At 42.6% G+C, this 22,208-nt stretch overlaps 1 protein-coding gene across 5 annotated transcripts in view; it reads right to left on the reverse strand.

Annotated features, from left to right (window-relative positions):
• FGD3 (FYVE, RhoGEF and PH domain containing 3) overlaps positions 1–22,208 on the reverse strand; it is a 924,278-nt gene that overhangs the window by 69,064 nt on the left and 833,006 nt on the right. For all 5 annotated transcript variants that reach the window (XM_069643609.1, XM_069643613.1, XM_069643610.1 and 2 more), the window contains 2 exons: positions 18,894–19,013; positions 17,394–17,546 (listed from right to left, as the gene is read on the reverse strand). In XM_069643609.1, the coding sequence (XP_069499710.1) occupies positions 17,394–17,546; positions 18,894–19,013 (273 nt within the window). The remainder of the gene's footprint in view (positions 1–17,393; positions 17,547–18,893; positions 19,014–22,208) is intronic.

Consider the following 22,208-nt stretch of genomic DNA (forward strand, 5'->3'; position numbering starts at 1 on the left):
CAAGGATCCCAGAGGTGACCCTAAAGTAAAACAAACGGCAGAGCCAGGTATCAGGCGTTCTTTTAAAAGTACACAATCAGAGCAGGCAGCCAATTCCCCCTGAACCTTCCATAGAAAATTCCAGAAGAGGGGAGCCATTTTCCTACAAAATTCCTATGAAGATTACTGGTTCAGCAATCAGACATGATAATTGTGCTTAACCATAACATGATGGCCTCACAAATTAAACCAGTAGAAAACTCCCCTCAATTTGAGTTAAGGAGGGGGAGGCGTTACCGACAAGAGGAGGACAGAAGCACATGAGGCCAAGGCCAATCAGGGCATTGTAAGGGTGCAGAAGTAAGAGATCAACAAAAAGTTTGCCTGATTTTGGTTATAGACTTTTAATGTCATGAAACGAAAACGGAAAACCTAGATGTCCCTATTGCCAAGAGGGGTTTCCCAATCTCAAATGATAAACTAAGGGAATGTCAGAATATTCATCAAATCCCACCATCGTGTCAAGCCTGCTTCCATCTCTAACACTTCTATTTAACTAAGGATAATGTCTCTATGAGATCCAGAAGGATGCACCACCCCCTCTTCTGGACAGAGGGTCTTGCCAGTAAATGGCAAGGTTGGCAGGAAAAATGGCTTTTCTTTCCCTGACTTTCTTTCAGTGTGTGTCACTAGTAGAGGGGATGACTCCCTCCCCCTGCTTTCTTCTTCCTCCTTCTAAACACAAGTACAAAAAGTGATGGGTCTCTTCCCCTGGTTTATTATTCTCTTTACAAACTGTGGCAAAGAAGAGGTATTTTATCTTCTCCTGCTTCTTGGCTCACTTTGTCAATTGGCTACCCGGGCGGTTTCATCACCAGGTATTGCAATGATTAACAACTATTTTTCTGCTTGCTCCACCCGATATAATCTCCTGCCAGATACTGGGACTATGATGAGCATTCTTGATGCCTTGATATTGTTTTATGGCTGTGGGTCCCAAACGTGCATGTTCTGCTGCTTCGGGTAGTTTACATGGTATACTCTTCTGCCAGGTAATGTGACTAACATGAACATTCTCCATGCTACTGCAGTGTGATAAAGTTCTTGTCCTGGGGTCCCAGACGATATATAGGGAGCTTTTCTGTGCTTGCTAACTTTTGTCCCATTGGCTTGGGCCCTCTGCACGTACCCTCTCACCTTCGTACCTTTTTCTCTGGTCGGCATCATCATCAGGGCTCTCAGGGTGCCGGCTGTCAGCCATATGGTTTCCATGCCATTGCTCACTTGCCTTCTCTCTGCAGTGGCTCCACTGGGGTAATCGTCTCTCCTGGCGGCTGAACTTCTGCTTCCAACGCTCCTTAGCCTACCGGTTCATAAAGAGTTCCTTCTGCCTTCTCTCCTGTGTGTTTGTTCGACACCAGACTGCCTCTGGGCTCGCTTTCCCATTCCACAAAGTCCTGATCCGTTCTCCTTCTACAGCTTCTTTGAATTTCGCAGTTCTTCTAGGGAGGACTTGTCAAAAAGACTAGTCTGTCCTTACTTTTTGAAGCAAATTTTGTAATTAATTGTTGACATTGACTAGACTGCTTGTGTTGGTTCCGTGGAATGTACCTCATAACTCTGTACATCTTCCTCGTTGCAGTATCCCATAGTTAGTTATCATCCACTGGGCTCTTGATGTTCCTCCTTGTCCCCCTTATTGGATAGGATTAACATGGATAGTCACTATTCCTTCCTGTCTTGGTGCAAAGTTTTGAAGGTGAATAATCTGCCTTGCTTTGATGAGTCAGAAGAACAAGTTACTTACGAACTGGTAACGTTCTTTCGAGTGGATGGTCCTCCAACACATTCCACATATTTGACATGTAATGTCCACAGCTGTGCACTTCGGCAACTTTTTCGGCAGAGGGCTTCCTGCGACGATGGCGTTGGGTCCATGTCCCTCGAGGGCCTCCGTCGAGGGTGACGTCACAGGATGTTATAAATAGGACACACGGCGCCCGTAGCCTTAGTTCTGTTTTTTCCATGAACGTGATAACTTTGTCAGACTCAGCGTGGCTCATGTGATTTTCTTCATTGAAGATATCTTTCTCTTCGACCCCTCCGACTCCACGGTACGGTTTGAAGACCTACCGGGACTGCATGTCCAAGATGTTGCTCACCGACCTCCACCGCATTTGTTTTTGGTGCCTCGGCGAGTCGCACAACACTGACGACTGCTCGAAATGCCAGTCGCTGACTGCAAAGGCCTTGCGGGAGCGGAAGGGGAAGCTCCAGGTAGGTAGGGGCTCAAAGCCTGTTAAGTCTGGGACTTCCAAGTCGAAGGAGGTTTCCTCCGATGACTCGAGGGGTGACTCTCCGCGTCAGAAGGAATCCCGGGGTTCTCATATGTCTTTCACTTGGCAAAAAGGGTTCTTCACTCTTCAGACAATTATTAAAGTGTTCTGCTTGGAAAACCAATAAAAGATACTCTTTTCATGTGTCAAGTCAGAATTCAATGTAAATGTCCTTTGCTCTGAAGGCCAACTACTTTTTTTTATATCGCATTGCATTTCTTCTTCATAAACAATACTTTTGGCAGGATGTTCATATACAACAGTTCATCAAAACACAGTAGTGGAATTATCACTTTCTTTCCCCCACAGCCTTCTACCACATAGTAGTACTTAAAATCATATTCTTGTTGGTCCACTCACCTGCCAGGACTAACCACAATTTGTCCCTTTTTTCTGGTTCACTCGCCTGCCAGGATAAAACTCCTATCACCACTACTTGTACTGTATGGTGTGGTGTGGTACGTTTCCAACTGTCCACACTTAAATCTTCAATGGGGAAAGTTAAAACAACAACTGCTTCATGATTCAGTTTCTTAACTTTCAACACACTTGGTTCACAACTTGTTCTACATGTATTTTGTACAAAAGGGCAATGATTTTCATATGGATCAGTTTGCCATAGGTAATGCAGTTTAAACTTCTCTCCCGCTTGATCCTTTCTACAAGGAGGGCCTTTCTCCTGCAGTCTCTTATCTCTTTCTATACAAGTTATTGGCTGTAGGCAAGGTAGTTTATAACATTCTCCCACACGGTATCTTGTTCTGGGACTGTTACATTCAAATGGTCTTGTCATTCTTAGCTTTCTTTGGCTTTGGCAGTGTGGGTTATAATGCCCTCTTGTTAGATATCCCTCTTTGGGCAAATGTACCCCCTGCTTATTTATTATCCCCAACTGACTTTGACAATGTGGGTTACAATGTTGTCTTATTCAATCTCTCCCCTTTATAGGAGTGTCATGCCCAACTTGCTTCAATTCAAATGTTTGGTATTCATAATATGTATTCTTATTCAGCGGTCTACTTCGGAGCGCCCCAGGGTCACCCATCCCAGGCAAACGTACAGGTCTTTCCTGGCATCTTCTGGCTCGCTGCTTCACGCATTGGATTTCCCTGGTGTTTGATAGTTCCGGTTTGCCTTCTGATGCTTGCACGGTCTGTCAACGGAGCTTCCACTGCTCCACATGCGCTGCAGAGAAAACCTCACACCGGGCCAAAATGCAGGACAGAGCTTATTTCTCCCTCAAGACAGCTGGGCTTCACACCACTTCCCGCTGCGCATACTCTGCATCTCACAAGAACCTCAATCTCTGCCACGTTTTCCTGTACAAACGTACAGCAGACGCTCCTACTTCTGCTTTCTCCTGCTGCTTCTGTTACTCTCACTGCTTTCTAATGACCTGCACCTGAAAGGCCTTTACATGTTTAAAGGTCCCGCTCAGGTGTGGGTCATTACAATTACTAGACCGCTCACTAGGTTTTAGTAACTCTGTCCCTTCTTCCTCGTCTCAAGAGCATTATGGGACTTGAACTCCATAATGTCCTTACTTGTTTTAAGATCATTCAATCCAGTGGTTTGTCAGATGTCTTTCTAAGGGAAGGTTTTAGGAGGTAATGTTTTTGTCTTAGGTTTATCCAAACCTAAGGTAAAATCATAACTACTAAATCATAAATACTAAATGTATTTGAATTATCTCCCTGCTCCCTAAATACAATTACCTACTAAGACAACTGGCTATTAGATATTCAGACATTTGGGGAACTTGCCCCTCAGAAGGGGATAAATACCAGGTCTTTCCTGATGGACTTGCCACATTCCGTTTATGGCCTTCTTCTCCCATGTGATCCACCCACCTAATAGCACCCCCAGGGTTAGGATCAGGTAGCGGCGGCCTCCCCCTGACAACATGAGAGAAGACTTTAGGCTGGTTTTCTGTGATGGGTGCTGGTGAGACTATGTCACCCTGACTAGGTCACCCTGTAGAGGGTAAAAGGGTAAGGGAGGTTTGAACAGGGTGGGTGTATACTGCGTTCTCCCTGAGGTGTTGCCCCCTGTCCTGCATGGGGTTCTCCTCCCTGTGTGATTCTCCAATGATGCACCACCCCCAGGGGAAATATTGGACTGTGGCTGCACTGCCCTGGCCCCATGAGAAGGGTCTCCCCCTATGGCAGGAGGGGCGACATCCATGGATTTGTCACAGCATGGAAACTTAGGTAGGAACAGGAGAGCCTGTATTGCCCCAATCACATTCTTAGCCACAGTATAACAGCAATCAGTTCTCACTACATATGTGGGGGCGGAGTGACCACCTTAAGAGCTAGCTTTACAAAGAGATATATCGAGAAAGCAGAAGAAAAGTCAGAGCAATATGAGGAGTAATTAGTCTTTTATAACGTGCTTAATACCGGCGACCAGTCTTAAAGGGTGGGACCGGGATTGAAAACATTGTTGCTTTGTGTTGTCTTGCTTCTGAGACAAAAGTGTTGACTCTGAGCTGTTCTCCTGGCCCTGAAACAGGTGATGGTACAGTGTACGTGGAAGAGAAGGAAGACAAGAGCTTTAGAAGAAAACCCATGACAGTCACTTGAGAACAGATCCTGAGAGATCAGGAGGGGGTGAGCTCCAGAAGACAACCGTGCTGCAGTGCTGAAGTGGAAAAGTCCAGGATTGGGCATGTGCCAGTTGGAGAGTACCAGGAAGGTTGCTGAAGCGAGCCAGGGGTGCTTTATCTCTTAATAGCAATAACAACAAATGGATGTGATTCAGACTATGTTGACTGTGAGCAACCCATCAGCACATTCCTCAGACAAAAGCACTATTAGCCAGATATCCAGTTCAACCCAGGTAGTGGTGAGTTGTCCCAGGGGTGACAGCCAAGCTAAGGAGTCCCCTAAAATGCACCCGTCCATTTTGGATACCTAAGAAATTGGGACGTGGGGGTCAAATGACTATCAAGGCTATCTGGCATCCCCAGATGTAATGCAGCAAAGCCACAGATCTTGATCTATGAACATGTTCTTGGAGGAACAGACCATACCATGAGAAAGATGTGCCCTGGGACACTAATTCCCTGACAATGTGAGTGATGATGTTGGGTAATATCTTGAGAGGGATCGTCGTGAACCATGCTTTCAAGAACAGAGCCTAGGTTTTTAGACTGAGGACCAGTGGCCCTACAAGAGCAGAAGATACAGTGTTTCTCTTGTTTATGAGTAAAGAAGCTCATAGGCCCTGTCCTTCTGATACAGACTGAGCCTATAAGAGGTCTGTAGATTGAATCTGGGCAGGGAGACTTTGGGGTGAAGGGAGATTCTTTTGTTAGAATTTACCTTAATGTTGGCAGAGTGTTTGCTTTTTTTCTCCATTTCCTGGGGTTTGCAACGTGTGTGTGTGTGTGTGTACAAATCATGCTCAACATGTCAGTCTCCAGTTGTTCTGTTCTTCCCTATTTTTGACATTATAAACCAACTTGCTAATAATTAAAATGAACAGAGTTAATTTAAGATGACAAAGTGAAGGGCTAAAGGATAAATGGCTGATCTTGGAATCTAGCAATGTGTAATCTAAACCAAGACTCACAATGAACCAAAAACATGTTATCCCTGGCCAACTGAAATAAAACATATCCAAGTGAAATTCCTCAAATGTAAGTTCTTTAAAGAACAACAGTAACACGCAGAATGGGGATACAGTATGTGGGACAGTATCCCCATTACACTCTGGTTTCCTGCGATTTGGACTCCTCATATAGGTTTATGTACATCACCTCATGTTTGGGAATGTGTGCTACAATGAAAGGTTCTATACAAGGCGCTTTTTGCTCCTCCTTCGGGCTACCATCACACTAGAACAAATGACTAAGCAAATACGTAGAACTAGGACAGAAGAGAAGACCGACAACTGTACAGTTCCTCCACAGAAGATACAAGTAGGCAGAAGAGAGATGAATGAGCAGTAGATGCAGGTCATGCAGACGGATGCCTTGTGGCAGAAAATGTCCTCTACAGAAGCAGACACAATTATGAGGAAGTGGTTTGTCTGAGCTGTAAATTCAGGTCAGGGAAACTGATGGCCTGTGGATGAACTGCTCATGTTTTTAGATTTAAGGATTTAGTGAAGGCACTGGTGTTTGCCACATGCCATTACTGGACAATAGCCGAGTCGTGGTGGTTATTTGAAAGATCACACACATATTATTTTATGCTGATAAGCTCTTTCCAAAAAAGAACGCCATGCTATTTAACATATCACAAACACATTAAGGGGTTTGCAGAAAATAGTACCATTCACAAGTCTCTAGATACCCACATAAACTGAACAAATTGTGACCATCTTATTTTAAAAATATATCAAAGCCATGCTTGGCACTGCATTACCATTATAGTATTGTGTGCTTTCCATACAACAGGCCAAATCTAAAGGGTATTCAGTAGATAACTGTATGTTTTATTTTAATTAAAGCAGGAGTAGCATTTTACTTTCACAAATATAAAAATTAACTTTTCATAAACTGGCCATAATCTAAGACACCGCCAAGTTGACAATCATAATAATCATAAGCCGGTCAGGTGGCACAGCGAGTAGAGCGCCCGCTTGACATCTGTGCAGAGCCTGCTGATGCAGGTTCGAATCCCGGTGGGGCCAAACTCAGCCTTTCTTCCGAGGTCGATAAATGAGCACCACACACCGTGTGTAATAATAAGCAGCGCTCAGATAGCGCTCTATAAATGACAAATTATTATTATTACTTATAACACATGCTTCTAATACCAGTGAAGACCTGTAAATTGGCCTCATCAAAATTACAAATAGCCTGCCTGTAAAAGTCATACCCTTGACCATATGGCATGTCATCTTAAAATCATGCAACCATTTCCAGAATGCAGAAACTATGTTTATGCTAGCAACATTCACTGACCTATCTGCTCAAGATGTTTTACAAAAGAGTGAGGCATGGGGTTGGGCCTTGGAAAGCCTGTATCTAGTTAAGACCGAAAATAAGGGTTTGGTTCACCCTAAATCTCACGCCACCAGGAAGAGATTAGGTATCCCCTTGTGGAACTGCACAAAGTGACACTCAACTACAGTGGCCGGGAAACCCTAGGGACCACATCTTCTGGGAGAAACATTGGGCATGGTAATGGTGTCTGAAGGGAATAGGAACCATTGTTCTTTAAGGAAACCATTACGACAATTTGTTTTATCTGGGAAGATCCTATTTTGATTTTAGCTGGCAATTTCTAAAGCACATTACCTAAGAAACAGTGTACTGAAACATATGGTCTTGGTATCTTTCTTGGTATAAGGCAGAACATTGAGGTGATGCATACGGATATGGTGGTTCACTGGCAAAAGCAACAGGTTAAGTGTCCCAACTCCACCACAGTCAACCTCATTTTCAATCTGATCCAAGACTGTTATCATACATTTGTTGGTACATCCAACTGGTCTAATACCAGGCCTGGCTTGATCCACGAGGTTTTGCTCTTCAACAAAATAGCCACCACCTCTTCCAGTTTTCTTTTTAGGAGGTGGAGCTGCAGAATTGGATGGGTCAAGAGTTTCCTCCTTCAATGAAGGGTGAAGAATTGCTTTTGTTCTATATTTCTGGAAGTTGGTTACTCAAAACAATGATATAAATGTCCTCTTTATCAGAGACATAAATCCATGGATATCCTGGATATCGTCATTCACACAGACTTCAGCATACAATACAAGGACTGCAAACGGAAGCCTGGTAGAGGGTTTGCGATTATCCTCCAAAGCTTATGGACATGCAAAATCCAGGATCACACCACACCTGCACCAATGGATATCTTCACTTGACTTTCCACTCAGAGACAATTTTTTTCAAACTACTTGACAACAAAAGCAACATACGTAACCTGGTATTAACCACCTCTCCAGCCATTTGTATGTCTTTCCACCTACCTTTGGATTGGAAAGATCATGCAGCCATGCCCATCCTGCACCACCATATGCCACTCCCCCGTTGGTGCCAACACAAACCAACCAAGGCGCTGCACTGTTCTTTCAATAACTTTCCCAAGGAATCACTGGAAGGACACCTTGACTCGTCATCCAAACCCTCAGAGAATGTCAACGCCCAGCTTAGTGTATTCATACACAGTTCGACTTTAAAATGAAAAAGCCGACAACAACGCAGCATTGTACGCTGAAGCTGAAAGCTTCATATTCCCAAAAAGTCGAGCCCATTCAAATGACAACTGTCCCCCACTTCCCATGTAATGGAAACGGGGGGACAGTCCCGCAACCCCCAAACCCATAATGCTGAACTCCAGCAGCGGGGGACACCGGCCCAAACCCCACTACCCCTGATCGGCATTATGATATTCAACGTTTTTGTCCATGCCGAATGCAACCTAAATGCACATTCAGCATTTTTTTTTTCAGGGAATACCTTCATACAAATGCACACATACACGCGCACACACAGACACACCTAACTCCCCCCCATAACACTTCAGCTCAATAAATATAAGCCCTCCACACCTTAGTACACTCAGAAACAAATTGATATCAAGCACGCCATATGCAAACAAGAAACATACTGGAAAAAATCCTAACAACTAGAAGAGCTCATCAACCTGGGGACCTTCCATTCAGTATGGAAGTCACTCATCACCACAACTAAAGCAAACTATTATACAACAACCACTCTCATGGATGCATCCATCATCATCCAAGTCATGAAGCACTGCATCACCCACTTGCCTGACCCTGCAATAATCCACTGATGCTTGTGGGATGTTTTTACCCATGCATCCAAGCCCTACCATAAAACTGTGCAGTACTGGCATGGAAAACATCATGATGGCCAGAACTCCCCAGAGAGTGCACAGGGAAAACATGAAGAATAGGCTGCCACCCATTTTTGCCTATGTTGTGAGCACAGGAGGGCACTGCCTAAAACCACCATTGGGCTACACACACAGTAGCCTGAAACCATTGGGAATGGCAATGCTGATTGCCAAAAAGCAACTCAGAACTGTGGGGAATTCATTTTCTTAATCCCAAAAATGGTTGCAATACCGGTACTCACCACTATCAGAAAGCCGGCGTTTTAAAACCACCAGACTTTTGTGTAAAACTGAACAAATGAAACAAAACCAGGCCAAGGAAAGACTTGCTAAGAGGTGGATATAATGTAAAACTATATTCTGAAATGACTTGGAGGAAGTAATTATTTAAATGTATAGGTAAAAATTGTAAGTTTGATTTAAACCGGGAACAAAAAGTGACATTTAGCTGAAACCTGGCTTAATGAAACTGGATTCTGCCTGACAACTACCCCCGACAGGAGTTGAAACCTGCTCAGCCACTCTTCCCAGGCCTAGCTGCATCCTGCTGCCCCTTGCCAAAAGGAGTTGACACCACTCTGATTAGATTAGGGGTGGGGCACCTGCACCTGGGAACTGGAAGGGACAGAACAATGCAACTTCCTTGACTCAGGCAAATGTTATATTGGGGGCGTGGTAAAATAGCTTCCTCTTGGGAGAAACTGGGGGGCAGCTCTGCACAAGCTGGCTTGGGGGAAGTGGATAAACCAGTTATTCCACCCTGTGATGTGGGAAGCCACACCCCTTTTTGACCAGAGCATAATTTTAAAAAGATAGATAACTCATAGTGCGGACTTGTCAGAATTATATAAGTAATACCATTATTCTTGTGATTTTTCGGTGCACATTTTAAGAGGAGTTAGGACCCTGTGGTGTATTCTGGGGGGTTGCTAGCGGAAAAAAGGTTGTTACTCCAAATGTATGCATGTTAAAAATCTGACCTTTATCATCTGTAACCCATATGCCTGGTGCACATTTGTGTAAACTCTGGAAAGGTTTAGAGGTCGTTATCTGGATGAAAAGGGGAGAATTCTGTCATCAGTGGACACAACATCGTACAAAGACAGGGATCGGATGGTTTGGTGCTACAGAAAATATGTTAACTGGACCTATAATATTAGAAAAATGGTACATAGATAAATATGTATTTGGGTCAGAAATAGATTTGTGTGCAAATTGACCAGGGGAGGATCCTCTGACCCATAAACAGACCTCATCATGACAATCCATTTCCTTCCCCCAATCATGGGAGAGGGGAGAATTGGGCCAATGACAAGTAGAGAGGGGCAGGCTTAGCTAGGCCCAGGCACACACCCATTTTCAAAACACATAAAAAGAGACTGCTGGGACAGGTAGACAGATTCAATTCCATTTGCTGCAGAGCATGCTGACCGACGACTTCACATCCAGAGATCCAGACTTCAAATCCATCAATCTCCAGAACCTGTAGCAGAAATTAAATCCAGAATTTGTAGCAGAGGGGCCTGAATCCACCAGCTGAATCCTCTTCAGCAGGCCTCAAAACCAACCAAACTATTCAACAGCCGGGCGAGCTGTTTGAATTTTTGCCAAGAATTTTTGCAAGAACCTGTAGCAGTATCCAGAAAGCAGTGCTGTATCCGGAACCCGAGAGAACCACAAACCAGACCGTTGTGAGCAGATCCGGTGCTCGACAGACCCAGAGAGCAGAGCTGACCCAGATCGCTGTGAAGTGCCGAGACCAGAACCGGAGTCCAATCCAAAACCTGACCAGATCCGTGGTGAGGCCCATTCCTGCCCAAAATATATTGTAAGTACCGCCAGAACTGTGCAGAACCCAATCTCTTAGTTAAAATAATCTAATCCAAACTATTTTAACCTAAGTAGAACAGCCTCCTAGAAATTGTGTCATCTGTCATTTTTAAAGCTGCACAACTGTCACCTGTCAATTCTGCAGCTGCAAGCTGTCACCTGTCATTTTGAGTTTTACTTTAAATCCGAAAATCTACCTTTATTAAATTGTCTGTATCTCTTGAACCGTTAAAGCTGTGATTCTAGGCTTTCCAACAAACCTAGAATCAACTCCCTATACTTTTAATCGCGAGACACGCACTCGCGAAATTTACCGCGATTTGGCCCGATTTCTTCATCTGTAGAAATCAGCAGCTTTTTGCTTCTCTTTGCTAAAATTCGTTTGCAATCTGCTAATCATTCATAGAGTATTGTTAAAGTGAGCCTGAACTAATATAAAGTAGACTCACTCAGCCTGAACCTCTAGAGGGAATTAAAAGCAATTTTAGCACCTTTTCACTTCCTTGCAAACCACATTAAAGTAATTTGCCTGTGTTTAAAACTCATCCCTGTTTTCTCTAAGCTTGCCGGGGGAACTGAAACTGTGTATTGCATTATACAGTGTGATTTGTTTGGATTCTTGAAGACTGTGGGCTCTCCTTCCATTTCTTGTATTGCATAGGGGGGGGGAGTGAATTGTCAAAAGAAAAAGTGATCATATTACCTTTTGCTAAAATCATAACAAGTTATTTCTGCACTGCATTTTATTCCACCTTGCATTTCCTTGAAACCATCAAGCATTTTCAGCTACCTCATCCTCTAAACTACTCCTAAGTAACCAAATCAGTGTACCCCTGTAACATTATCCATTGTTGATCACGGTCATATTCTGAAGTGTGATATCAGTTATCAATTTATTTATAAAGTGTGATAGATATATATTGTTGAAGTGTCCAAATAAACCTTTTAAATTTGCAAAACAAACCTACTTCTTGGCTTAGTGAGGTCAGGGGATTCTAAGAGGGGGTGTTATACAAGGGTTGTCATCCATAGTACTGAACTGGACATAGAAATACATCAATGAGGGTTTTCCTCAGCATCCCAGACTAGGCATTGACTTAGCTGTAGTGTTGATTGAATTTCGCTTACAATACATGCAACACCATTAACAACTTCTTCACAGACAGGTTAAGTAGGCTAAAGCAAGACCTTGACCACTCCAAACAGAAGAAATCACCCACCCATACCGGCCCACTCTGCATCAAGATTCAACCTTTTTATAGGAGGCTTGACCAATAATCTTGCAGGTTCTCAAACCTACCACATACACAGATGACATCCCCACCTCTGCCACTGTGATGGTCATTACAGGTGAAGCACTCACACCACTTTTCAATGTCATCAACACAGCTCTCACAAAAAACACCTTCCCAGATGCACTGAAAATGAGACAGTCCCTGTGCTGAACAAAACCACACTGGATTTGGATGACCTGGCAGCTATCATCCCATCATGCATCTACCCTTCTTCAGTCACTGAAAAGACTGTCACCATCCAGTTGCACACAGTGATATCCAAGCACAATATTCTACAGAACACCAATAGAGTTTCTAACCACAATTCAGCACAGAGGCTGCCACCATCCAATTTATCAATGACACTTTGCGCATCCTGGACAAAGGATACTACTGCTTACTCGACATGGGTGCTGCCTTTAGTACAGTTGACACAAAGACCTCCTCAACATCCTTGTCCTGCACATGGGATTGATGGGGCAGCCCTGCAGTGGTTCACCAACTACCTGCCCAACAATGACCAGTTCATACAGATTACCCCCTAATAGATACCAGCACTGCCCAGTAATCTGCAAAGTTGAACAAGACACCATCCTGTCGATTCTTCTTCAACCTCTACATTGATCCTATGGGGGCACTACTTATCAGCATTAAGATATACCAATACGCAGATGGCATGCAGCTCTGTAAAAATCGCACCAACATCCACCAACTCAAACTCTATATGTCCGTAATCCAAACATGGGTGTCAAGTGCCTAAATGGAGTGCAATCTGACAAAGAACAAATTCATTCTCCTAGAAAACCCCATCAAGTATATCCACATTGAGAATTGGCTGACTAGCAGGAAGCTTGATGGAGTCCCATCTCTCATGAAGTGCACATCTCTCTGCTTTACCATCAAGTGTGACCTCATTTAAAACATAAATTGCCAAGTAGTCCCAACAGGTATGGCACTATCCTGTGCTCCACACGAAAGACAAGTCTTTCACTCAAGCCCAGAGATTCAGTACAGTTGTCCAAGCTCTGGGCAGTGGCAATGTCTTACCCGCTGGAGTCGAAGAAGCTTCTTTCTCCCCTCTGTAAGCAATCCTGCAAATTAGGAGAGGTAAGAAGTATTTCGAGTGCATGTGAGCAAATAAGAGCGAAGTGGGTTTAAAGGACCTGTGTGCGTGATCCAAACGAGGGAACATTTTCCTGGGGGTGTGGAATATGATGTAAGGACAGAAAGAAGGAATACGGTAGTGTAAAGATATTTGGAAAGAGTCAGGGTGTTCTGTAAAAAGAGATCGACTGTTTGCTGTTGTGTGCTCAGGGATGCAAATCACCTGAGCTACTGGGGTTACATATTTTCCTCTCCCTTCTCTCAAGGATTGGTCTCCAAAATGTCACTCCTGCAAGGAGAACCTGTAAGTATACTACATACTTCCAATATAATAGGATGTTTTGAGCAGCTGGTCCAATGTCTTATCACAATTTAGAACTCAATAAAGTCTAATTGGTTACATCTCAAGGACAGAGCGACAGACAGCATTTTATTTTCCAGTCCTTAACGAACGGTGATCCTATCTTAGTCAGACCCATACTTCCACTTGCTCAATCCTAGACTATTGAACATTTTGCCAGGAACCTCAGGTTCCTTCTAAACATTAACCTAAGTATTTAAATTGCTGATATCTTTATAAAACTGCTTCTTGGAGTTGCTCAAGTTGAGGAGATAATGCATTTAATTTCTGAATCCAGCAGATCATTTTGTGGGGGCAGGCATTAACTAGGAGGGTGGCTACTGTCAACACTTTGGAGAGTGCACTCCGAGCAAAGCACATATCAAAGTTTCATGTCACAAGAAATTGAGCAGTAAGAAGGCTCACTAGACTAAGCAGAACAACCTGCATTTCCTTAGACAGAGATAGTTGCATTGATACCCTATCTCTCAAAGAATGACATTGATTCTACGTTGGCTAGCCTTAAATGTCTTGACGGCCATGCTTGTTGAAGATCGGCAAACAAAAATGTTACCTTGCCAGCTGCACCACCATTTGAGACCAGTCACCTGCTCCTGCAAAAAAACTATGCATATCCATCTGCAAATAGGGGTGAACATCTCCTATTTGGGATTGATTTGATCATGTGATCTGGGAATTATTTAGGTTGAACTTCACATACAAAGGGTGTTGGGTTGGCGGTTCTCTTCTGACAAGGGGCCACAGTTCTAACTAGTGAACAGAGATCCCTCTGTTAGAGCATGACACATGAGTTGCCAATCAGGCACTCACTTGATTGAAAAACAAAGAACCATATAAAATCAATAAACAATGATGGAACTAACCATGATAATGTGTCGGACAAGGGCCTATACTAGAATATCATAGGGAATAATAAACCTTATGGAAAATGAAGCCGTAAAAAGAACCTATTATTTTTACAGTGAAAGTAATGTGAAAAGTGCAAATAAAGACATTTCAGATGCAAAAAAGTACAAGTCGCTAAAAGTATTCTATTTCTTTTTTAAAACACATGAAATTCTGTGTTGTGATATGTTTTTATTTTATCAGTATCAGTAATACCATTTAAATCCCCCTATTGCTCTACTCATGAAGTTTCACAATGGGATCCTGGGCATGGAAAGTCAGCTCTTGAAAATATTATGTATGGCCAATTTTGTGGCCCTCAATTGCAAAGTAAAACTGAAGAGAACCACCATTCAAGGTCATTGCTTCTTTTTCATAGCTATTTTGTGTTTCCTCATGTCCTGTCTGAACTCTGGGTATATGATATGGCATTTATAACGCACCTTTACACAAGTGTTTCAAGGGGTATATCCAAGTCATTTTGCTTGGCATGTGAGCTGCCAGCGCATGCAGGTGGCTGAATTGTGGTTTCTCTAGGAGCCATAACTGAATCATAGCATGCAGCCATAGGCAATGGAAGTGCACCAGATACCACTAAGATGGCACAGACTCAATTCAGAGCACATGTGATGTGCTTTAAGCAGTGCCCACAGGCAAGTACTGTCCTGACTTGAGGCCTATGGGACATGAGGCTGGGCAGCAGGTTCAAACATACGCAGCTCAGAACCAGTTTATAGCCCACACCCCATCTGGGTTTGGAGGCCACAACAGACCTGGCTGAAAACCGAGTCGGTCAGGGCTTGTGGGCCCCAAGCCGTGTCCGTAGACCAGCCCAGACCTGGCTCAAACATGATCACAGTCTGTGGTCGCCAAATTTTTTCAGCAGGTCACTATATTCCCAGCCCCAACCCATCCTGAGTTACATGAACACACCAGGTCTGTAGAGCAACACAAACCCCACCGGGGGCCTGGAGGCTGCAGCTGTGGCCCTGCACAGACCTTCTGTCAGCAGTGTCTCCCAGTCTGTTACTGGTTGCATACCAGTGTACAAACGAATTACATAAAACTGCGAGCAACATTAAGAAAATCTTTACAAAAAATCTATCAATTGTAAAGTATGATAACTAATGTTTAATTTAAGTACATTCACATATAAAGATAGAAGAAAACATGGAAGATGAACGAAGCACTAACTTGCACACTTTATGGTACTCTTTGATCATGCAATCTTACCTATATTGGGCTAACCACAGGCCTCTAACAACTAAATACTCCAATTAAAAACAATTATAAAAATTAACCCCCTCACAGTGCTATTAGCCTTCAGAGATGGTGACAGAGTACATACATCTTGTCAGCTTGTATTACTATAGACAATATACATGGAGATCAAGAGAGGACAACTAGGCCATATTGGGGATCAAGAGTTATACATGAAGTACATAAATTAAGTTTGCCATCAGTTTATAACTCACGCGAGATTGTGCTAATCGAGTGAAATATGTAATACGCGTTAGAGTTGCACAAATATTGCCCACTTGAGCATGACACAACCAATCAATCGTAGTTAATCTCAGAATTGTTAGTGATAAAGCACACTATCCCTTCCATTTTTCATAAATTAGCATTCATTGATGGGTAACTATTTCCACTTTATTGATAAAGTCACAATGTCTATTGGACCAGAAAAAAACACAAAATAAGAACTCTTTTGGGGTCGACTTTGACTTGTGCCACTCCCTCAATAAGTTGATCACCAAACAGGAAGCTGCTCCTGAACATACACAGAATACTAAAATCATTCATTTGTACTCAATACTCACATAATTAACTATAACTTTGTAGCACTAGTGTGACTAATTGCTTATTTCCGGTTGTATTTAAAGTAAATAATTAAATGCAACATGACTATTTGTTTCATAGATGTGTTTCACTGTGATTTGGAAATTATTTCTTCATGTTCGTGAAAGTTTGGGATAACAGCAAAATGGCAAACTGTGGGGTATATCAGTACTTCTTTACTATGGAGCTTGTTGTCAAACACAAGCACGCGCTGACAAGCACATACTTTCCCACTTCTAATGTAGGGTTACTTTTGTAAGTCACCTGTTTCTATTTGCTTTTGTCCCTGGTGTATGCACCACTGTGTTCACAGCTTCAAACTAGCTCACCATGTACTCTCATCTGTGTGCTATTGCACAGGCACCCTTATGGGGAACGCCTCCACCATATGTACATTTTTGATTGTAAGTCAATTCTGGTTGAAACTGACATCCCTGTTCTTCGAATAAAAACCAATATTACATAATGAAGTGGAATGTGATTCTTGTGAGCAGTAACACTAGGCATTTGCACCGCCTTTATTAGAACTAATGCTTCAAGAAAAGAAGGCATTTTATGTAAGGTCCTACAAAACTAGGGCAAGCAAAAGAAAATACTGACATTTTGCTGTATAGACAAGATCCCAAACTCGGAGTTTCAGATGCAGATACTGCAGCGTTCACAGCTGCATGAAAGAATAGAAATGGGTGCTACATCTTGTGCAGCACTGCTGTGGGCCAGAGTAAATCACTGCTTCAAAACCAAACGTGCTGTCATGTCTATCATAGGTAGCCTTAGTATAATCTTTTTCTTATATTAAGATGTTTAATCACAGTCAGTTTTTTTCCATTTTGTATTAGGTTATGTTATCTAAGAAAATCAAAACATTGTTTGGCGGCAGATGAGTGCTGGGGGGCGGGGGGTATCGGCTGCAGTAACTAAAGGGCAAACAGGTGTTGTGTTGAAAGTTTGCTTGCAAGATTACCTCCAAAGCGGCTCTTTTCTTGAGTTCTCCAGCAGTTTCCGCTCCTGGGCTGCCAGGCACAGCAGAGGACACCTGAAAGCACTCCTTACAGACACGATTATGGCGACTGTTGTCTGCAAGCAGCTTGAATTCAGAACATTTTGCACAAATAACCTGTTTCCAAAACATAACGTATGTCAAATTCATCCTTTGAGCAATATAAAAAAATGATACATTTTATTTTTAATCAGTTTCCGCTGTGTAAAATAAAGCAAAAATACAAATTCATCTAAAAAAATAAGGAACATTCGAGCCGGCTAGTACCTTCAAGCTGCAATATTGACATATTATAGATGAACAGCAGGTAAACAATGTGTACAGTAAAAGCACAGTTTCGCAAGGGTTTACATCACATAAATCAGTAATGTGCTATCTTCTAACATATATTTTGGACTTATTATTAGAGCTTAAACACAAACTCCTATTTTTGAGTTTTTGCTTGACAGATCACTTATTTCATGACTTGACTAGCTAGCTGAGACTCATGTATGATTGTTGCATTGTTTGAGGCAGGCTTCTGTTGCACTCTTTGCATTGTGAATGATTTCCCTTCTGCATTTTCCATGGTTTCTTATTTTATTCAAGTGAAAGATGAACCTTCTTTTTGATTCCGTTTTAAGGTTTTCTAAGAATCAACATATGATTAACAAAGCATCGCATCTTCCGACCAGCAAGCTCAACACACAGATACCCACATTCAGAAAGAGGGTCGACCTGCAAGTGCAGATACATTTGTGATATGTCAGATACATAGGGGACAATGACATACCATCACAGATGGGTGAAATTCCACAGGCCCAATGATCACCCCGGCTCATTCTAAAAGGCGTGTGGCCATTGTAGGACATCGAATGTAAGGACCAGTCACCTCACCTGAAATGCTACATTAAGAGTTATATCCATAACACAGGGGGGGGGGGAGTGAGAGATGTGGCTTCAGAATGGATACCAGCCTGGTGCGCTCATGTTCCTCCTTCTGGCCTACACAAGATATGACCAGGTGCAGGGGTGATTGGGAGAGAGGGCTTGCAGTTGACCATGCACCCCTTTGTGAATCAAACATGTGCTCGTCACTGCACATCACAAGCCACCTATCCAAGCTCCCTTAGGAGAAGCCGACACCTGGAGAGTAGGACAGGTGGTGTGAAATGTGTGAAATGTGTGCACGAGCAGCATAGATTGCACAGTGGCAAACGCTGAAGATGCACATGATGGTAGTTTCCCAAATTAATGGAGCTTTTCCCCGAACAGGATATCTGGGCCATACAAATCAATTTTCCATTGTGGTAAATATGCAGTATGGTTATTTCTGATAAAGATTGTACTTAAGGAGGTCCATGGTATAATACTTTGTGCAAGTTCACCTGAGTGACACAAAGTCGCTGTCTGTGTGTGCAACAGTCAATGTGTGTGCAACAGTATGCAATGTAGTCAACTTCTCATGCAACATTTGGTACTTACGGAGCCACACTGTTTACAATGATGCCGCCTTTTAGTTATAGAGTTGAAGGTTTCACTGCAGCTTTTGCAGGAGTGCTTTTCCTTGTCCCGCTTTATTTTAGATTTTTTCAAAGCATCCCCCTGCAATCAAAAGTGCAGTTTTTAAATTTTGTTCAAAGTAAGTAAAACATCAAATTTTATCTTGTCTTTGTGATTTCCTCCATATGATCTACACAAGAACTTGACAAAAATAAAGCACTGTAATTCACACACACACACACACACTCCACCCCTCGCTCTCTGTTAGTCTGTATCTCGCTTTCGTCAGGAACACGTCTTAAATACTTGATTAGAGCCAGTCAAGAGCTAAAAGTGCAGCCAACAGTCTACAAAGCAGTCCATCGCCGCTAAAGAGGCTTCTTTGAACTAGTTTCTTTTAGCTGTAACGTCATGGGTGCCCCGTAACCTTGTGCATAATAGGCGCATTTTGTTGTTTTATTTAATTGTTTTAATGGGTACACCATTGCAACTTCGACCGTCTTTTCTCATGTAAAATTCTGGATGCTGGCTCCCATTTTAGATGTGGCTCCTCTCCAGGGACCTTATACTTTACATACAATTAAAATTCAATGATCAGCACCAACTGCTCATGAATGACAACTGTTCTTGATTATCTCTTTGGGAATGAGCACCTAGTGACGAATCTATCTCTATACTTTATAATCATTGCATATTGATTTCAGTCAAATAATCTGAGTAAAAGCAGGGCAACCGCGCCTGCCCCAACATAAAGCATTAACACGAAACCTCTGAAAAGACAGAGCAACTAGGCAATACTGGAAACAACAGTGTTCAAATACTCTTCTGTAATGCGCATAAGCCTAACGTTTTCATTATGTTTCTATTAAACACACGGTTCCCCCAGGAAATACCTTTTTTTCAAAACAAATTAGCACAAACGTTAACTTAAAATGAATGCAAATGAGTTGAACAGAAGAAGTTGCTTCGCGGGAAATCTGCCCACCATAGGAGGCTTGTAAGGAAGGTTAGATTCTCCAGAGAAGCTCTTGTGTATTTGCCGACATGAATATTACATAGCTGCTACTGGGATGAGGTTTGCATCCATTTTGCTAAAGTAGCTTGTGCCATTTCTCTTCAGTATAGTGTACTACTCATGTTTTACAAAACTATAATGAATATATATAGCACTATTTGTGAAAAATGTCAAACACTGTGATTATGTTTATTCTCATACCATTGCGAAGTCTCACAACTAAACAATTACACTCTTTTTAAACTATCTAATATGGACATTGGTGGGTATTTAAATAGGATTTAAAGGCTTTCTTGTTTGCAATCAATAGGGGCTAGTTAGAAAAATTAAAGCAAAAATAAAGCTGTAGGGAAAATAGGGGAAAACGAAGCATGCAGACCTTATAAAATGTAATCATTGGGAAATGCCTTCAATGGCAAATCTACAATAAAAGGTATGGTTTTACAAATTAAAAGGATACGCTTCCTTTGTCTAGTAGGGGCAGTCATGGCTGGGGATCACACAATTCAAAAGTCCTTGGGCAGAAAGTGCTGTCCCACGGATAAGCCTTAGCCTTAAAAGCAGCAACTTCTGATTTGGAAGGATTAACCTGGGGGTAATTGGTGTCCATCCAGTTTTAAATTATTTCTAAGAAGTTCTTAAAAGCGGAGTAAGTGGTATCTCTATCCTCAGACCATTTTAAGAACTCTTTGTTTGGTCCGCATAGTTAAGAAACAATAATCCATGATTTTGAACAATATTGGTCAGATAAAGATGCAAATGCAGAGGGGAGGGTGTGGATCTCCGAGGGGCTCTGCATGAAAGATCTTTTTAATTATAGCTGAAATCATCCAATTTAATTATCGGTGTGTGATTAGATGCGAAAGAGAGGACCATTTCAGGATTTGGCCCTTGATGCCTTGTTGTTCAAGGTATGCTAGCAGGACACAATGGCCAACAGGGCTGAATGCTGCAGACAGGTCCAAAAGGACCAACGCCTAAGAGCCCATATTGTCAAGTTCTTCTTTTGGCTGTGGTGACAAACTCTGTGCTGGAATGGGGTCTAGCAATGTTACAATTTATAATTAGCCTGTCAAGAGTAAGTGTTTGGAAAGGGCTACCATAATAGGCAGAATCCTTACTAGTGCTTTGTTCAAATGAGGAACCAGGTCATGTCTGATTATGCTAATTATATTTAAAAAACGCATGAAAAGTGAGTCCAGTAATTCTTGCATAGCCAGGACAGTGCGTGTTAGAGCAGAGGAACTAATTACATTGTCCACAATCAAAGAACTCTTTTTAGAGATGTGTGTCCCATGATGTGCCTTTTCCATCAGGTGCCTCCATAGCCCTACTTAATCTCTTGGTCTTGCCATTTCTTTTATAGCACGAAAAGAGGAAGGGGCAACATACCCTGACAGTTGATTGATTCAGCTGAGCATATATAATGCTCCCGAGTGTCTATTCTTTATCTTTCATCCTCTGCTTCCCTCATGCATACCACACAATGATCAGGCCATCTTCAACTTCCCTCATAGCTCCTTTTGCTTTCTCATTTCTAGGGGGTTTTCATCTTTTACTCTTTCTCTCTCCTCCTCCCCTCCTCTTCCTCCTCTCCTTAACATGGCCTGGTTCTCAATTCAGTTTGACACTACTCTTCCCTTTATAACCTACTCCACTGTTTCTACCTCTCTTTGTGGCTTTCACTTTGCTTGAGTTAAAACGTTCTCTTCTTTTTTCTTTGGTCTCAAGTTCCTCCTCCTCCACTTTCTACTCCCCTCTCTAGAAGTTTCTGCTCTTCTCTTACTCTTCCTCCCTCCTTTCTATGCTCCTGACTTGCCACCTTCACCTCCCTCCTGTGCAATATTTTTGCCAATCCTCGCATTCTGTACCCCTCACTCTGGCCCTCCAACACCTTCCTTCTGCCAACACCCACTCCCTGCATTGGCTAAATGGCTGTTTATAAAAATGTTGAACCACGCTCAGCTGTGGTCGCTGAGCATGGTGATGGAGTACTTGTCTTTCAAGTGTACTTCACAGCAACTTTGAGTTGTGGTCTCTGCTTCCTGGCATGGATCTTCAGACCGAACCCTCAAGAGGGTGGTCGACCACCTTGATTCTCACATCAGACTGCTAATTTCCTTCTCTGTGTTTCTTCAACCCCACAATTGGTTTCCCCACAGCTTTTCTGGCTGCCAGCAGGTTGCACATATTGGTTTGCTTCAAGTTAAACCACTGTTGAATATTGTTTGTCTGGTAGTGGCAGTATCACATGGTTGCAGATTCCTTCGTGGGCCACGTTA

The sequence above is a fragment of the Ambystoma mexicanum genome, chromosome 2p, assembly GCF_040938575.1.
Source record: "Ambystoma mexicanum isolate Mex_15411 chromosome 2p, UKY_AmexF1_1, whole genome shotgun sequence".
Classification (NCBI taxonomy): Eukaryota; Metazoa; Chordata; class Amphibia; order Caudata; family Ambystomatidae; genus Ambystoma; species Ambystoma mexicanum.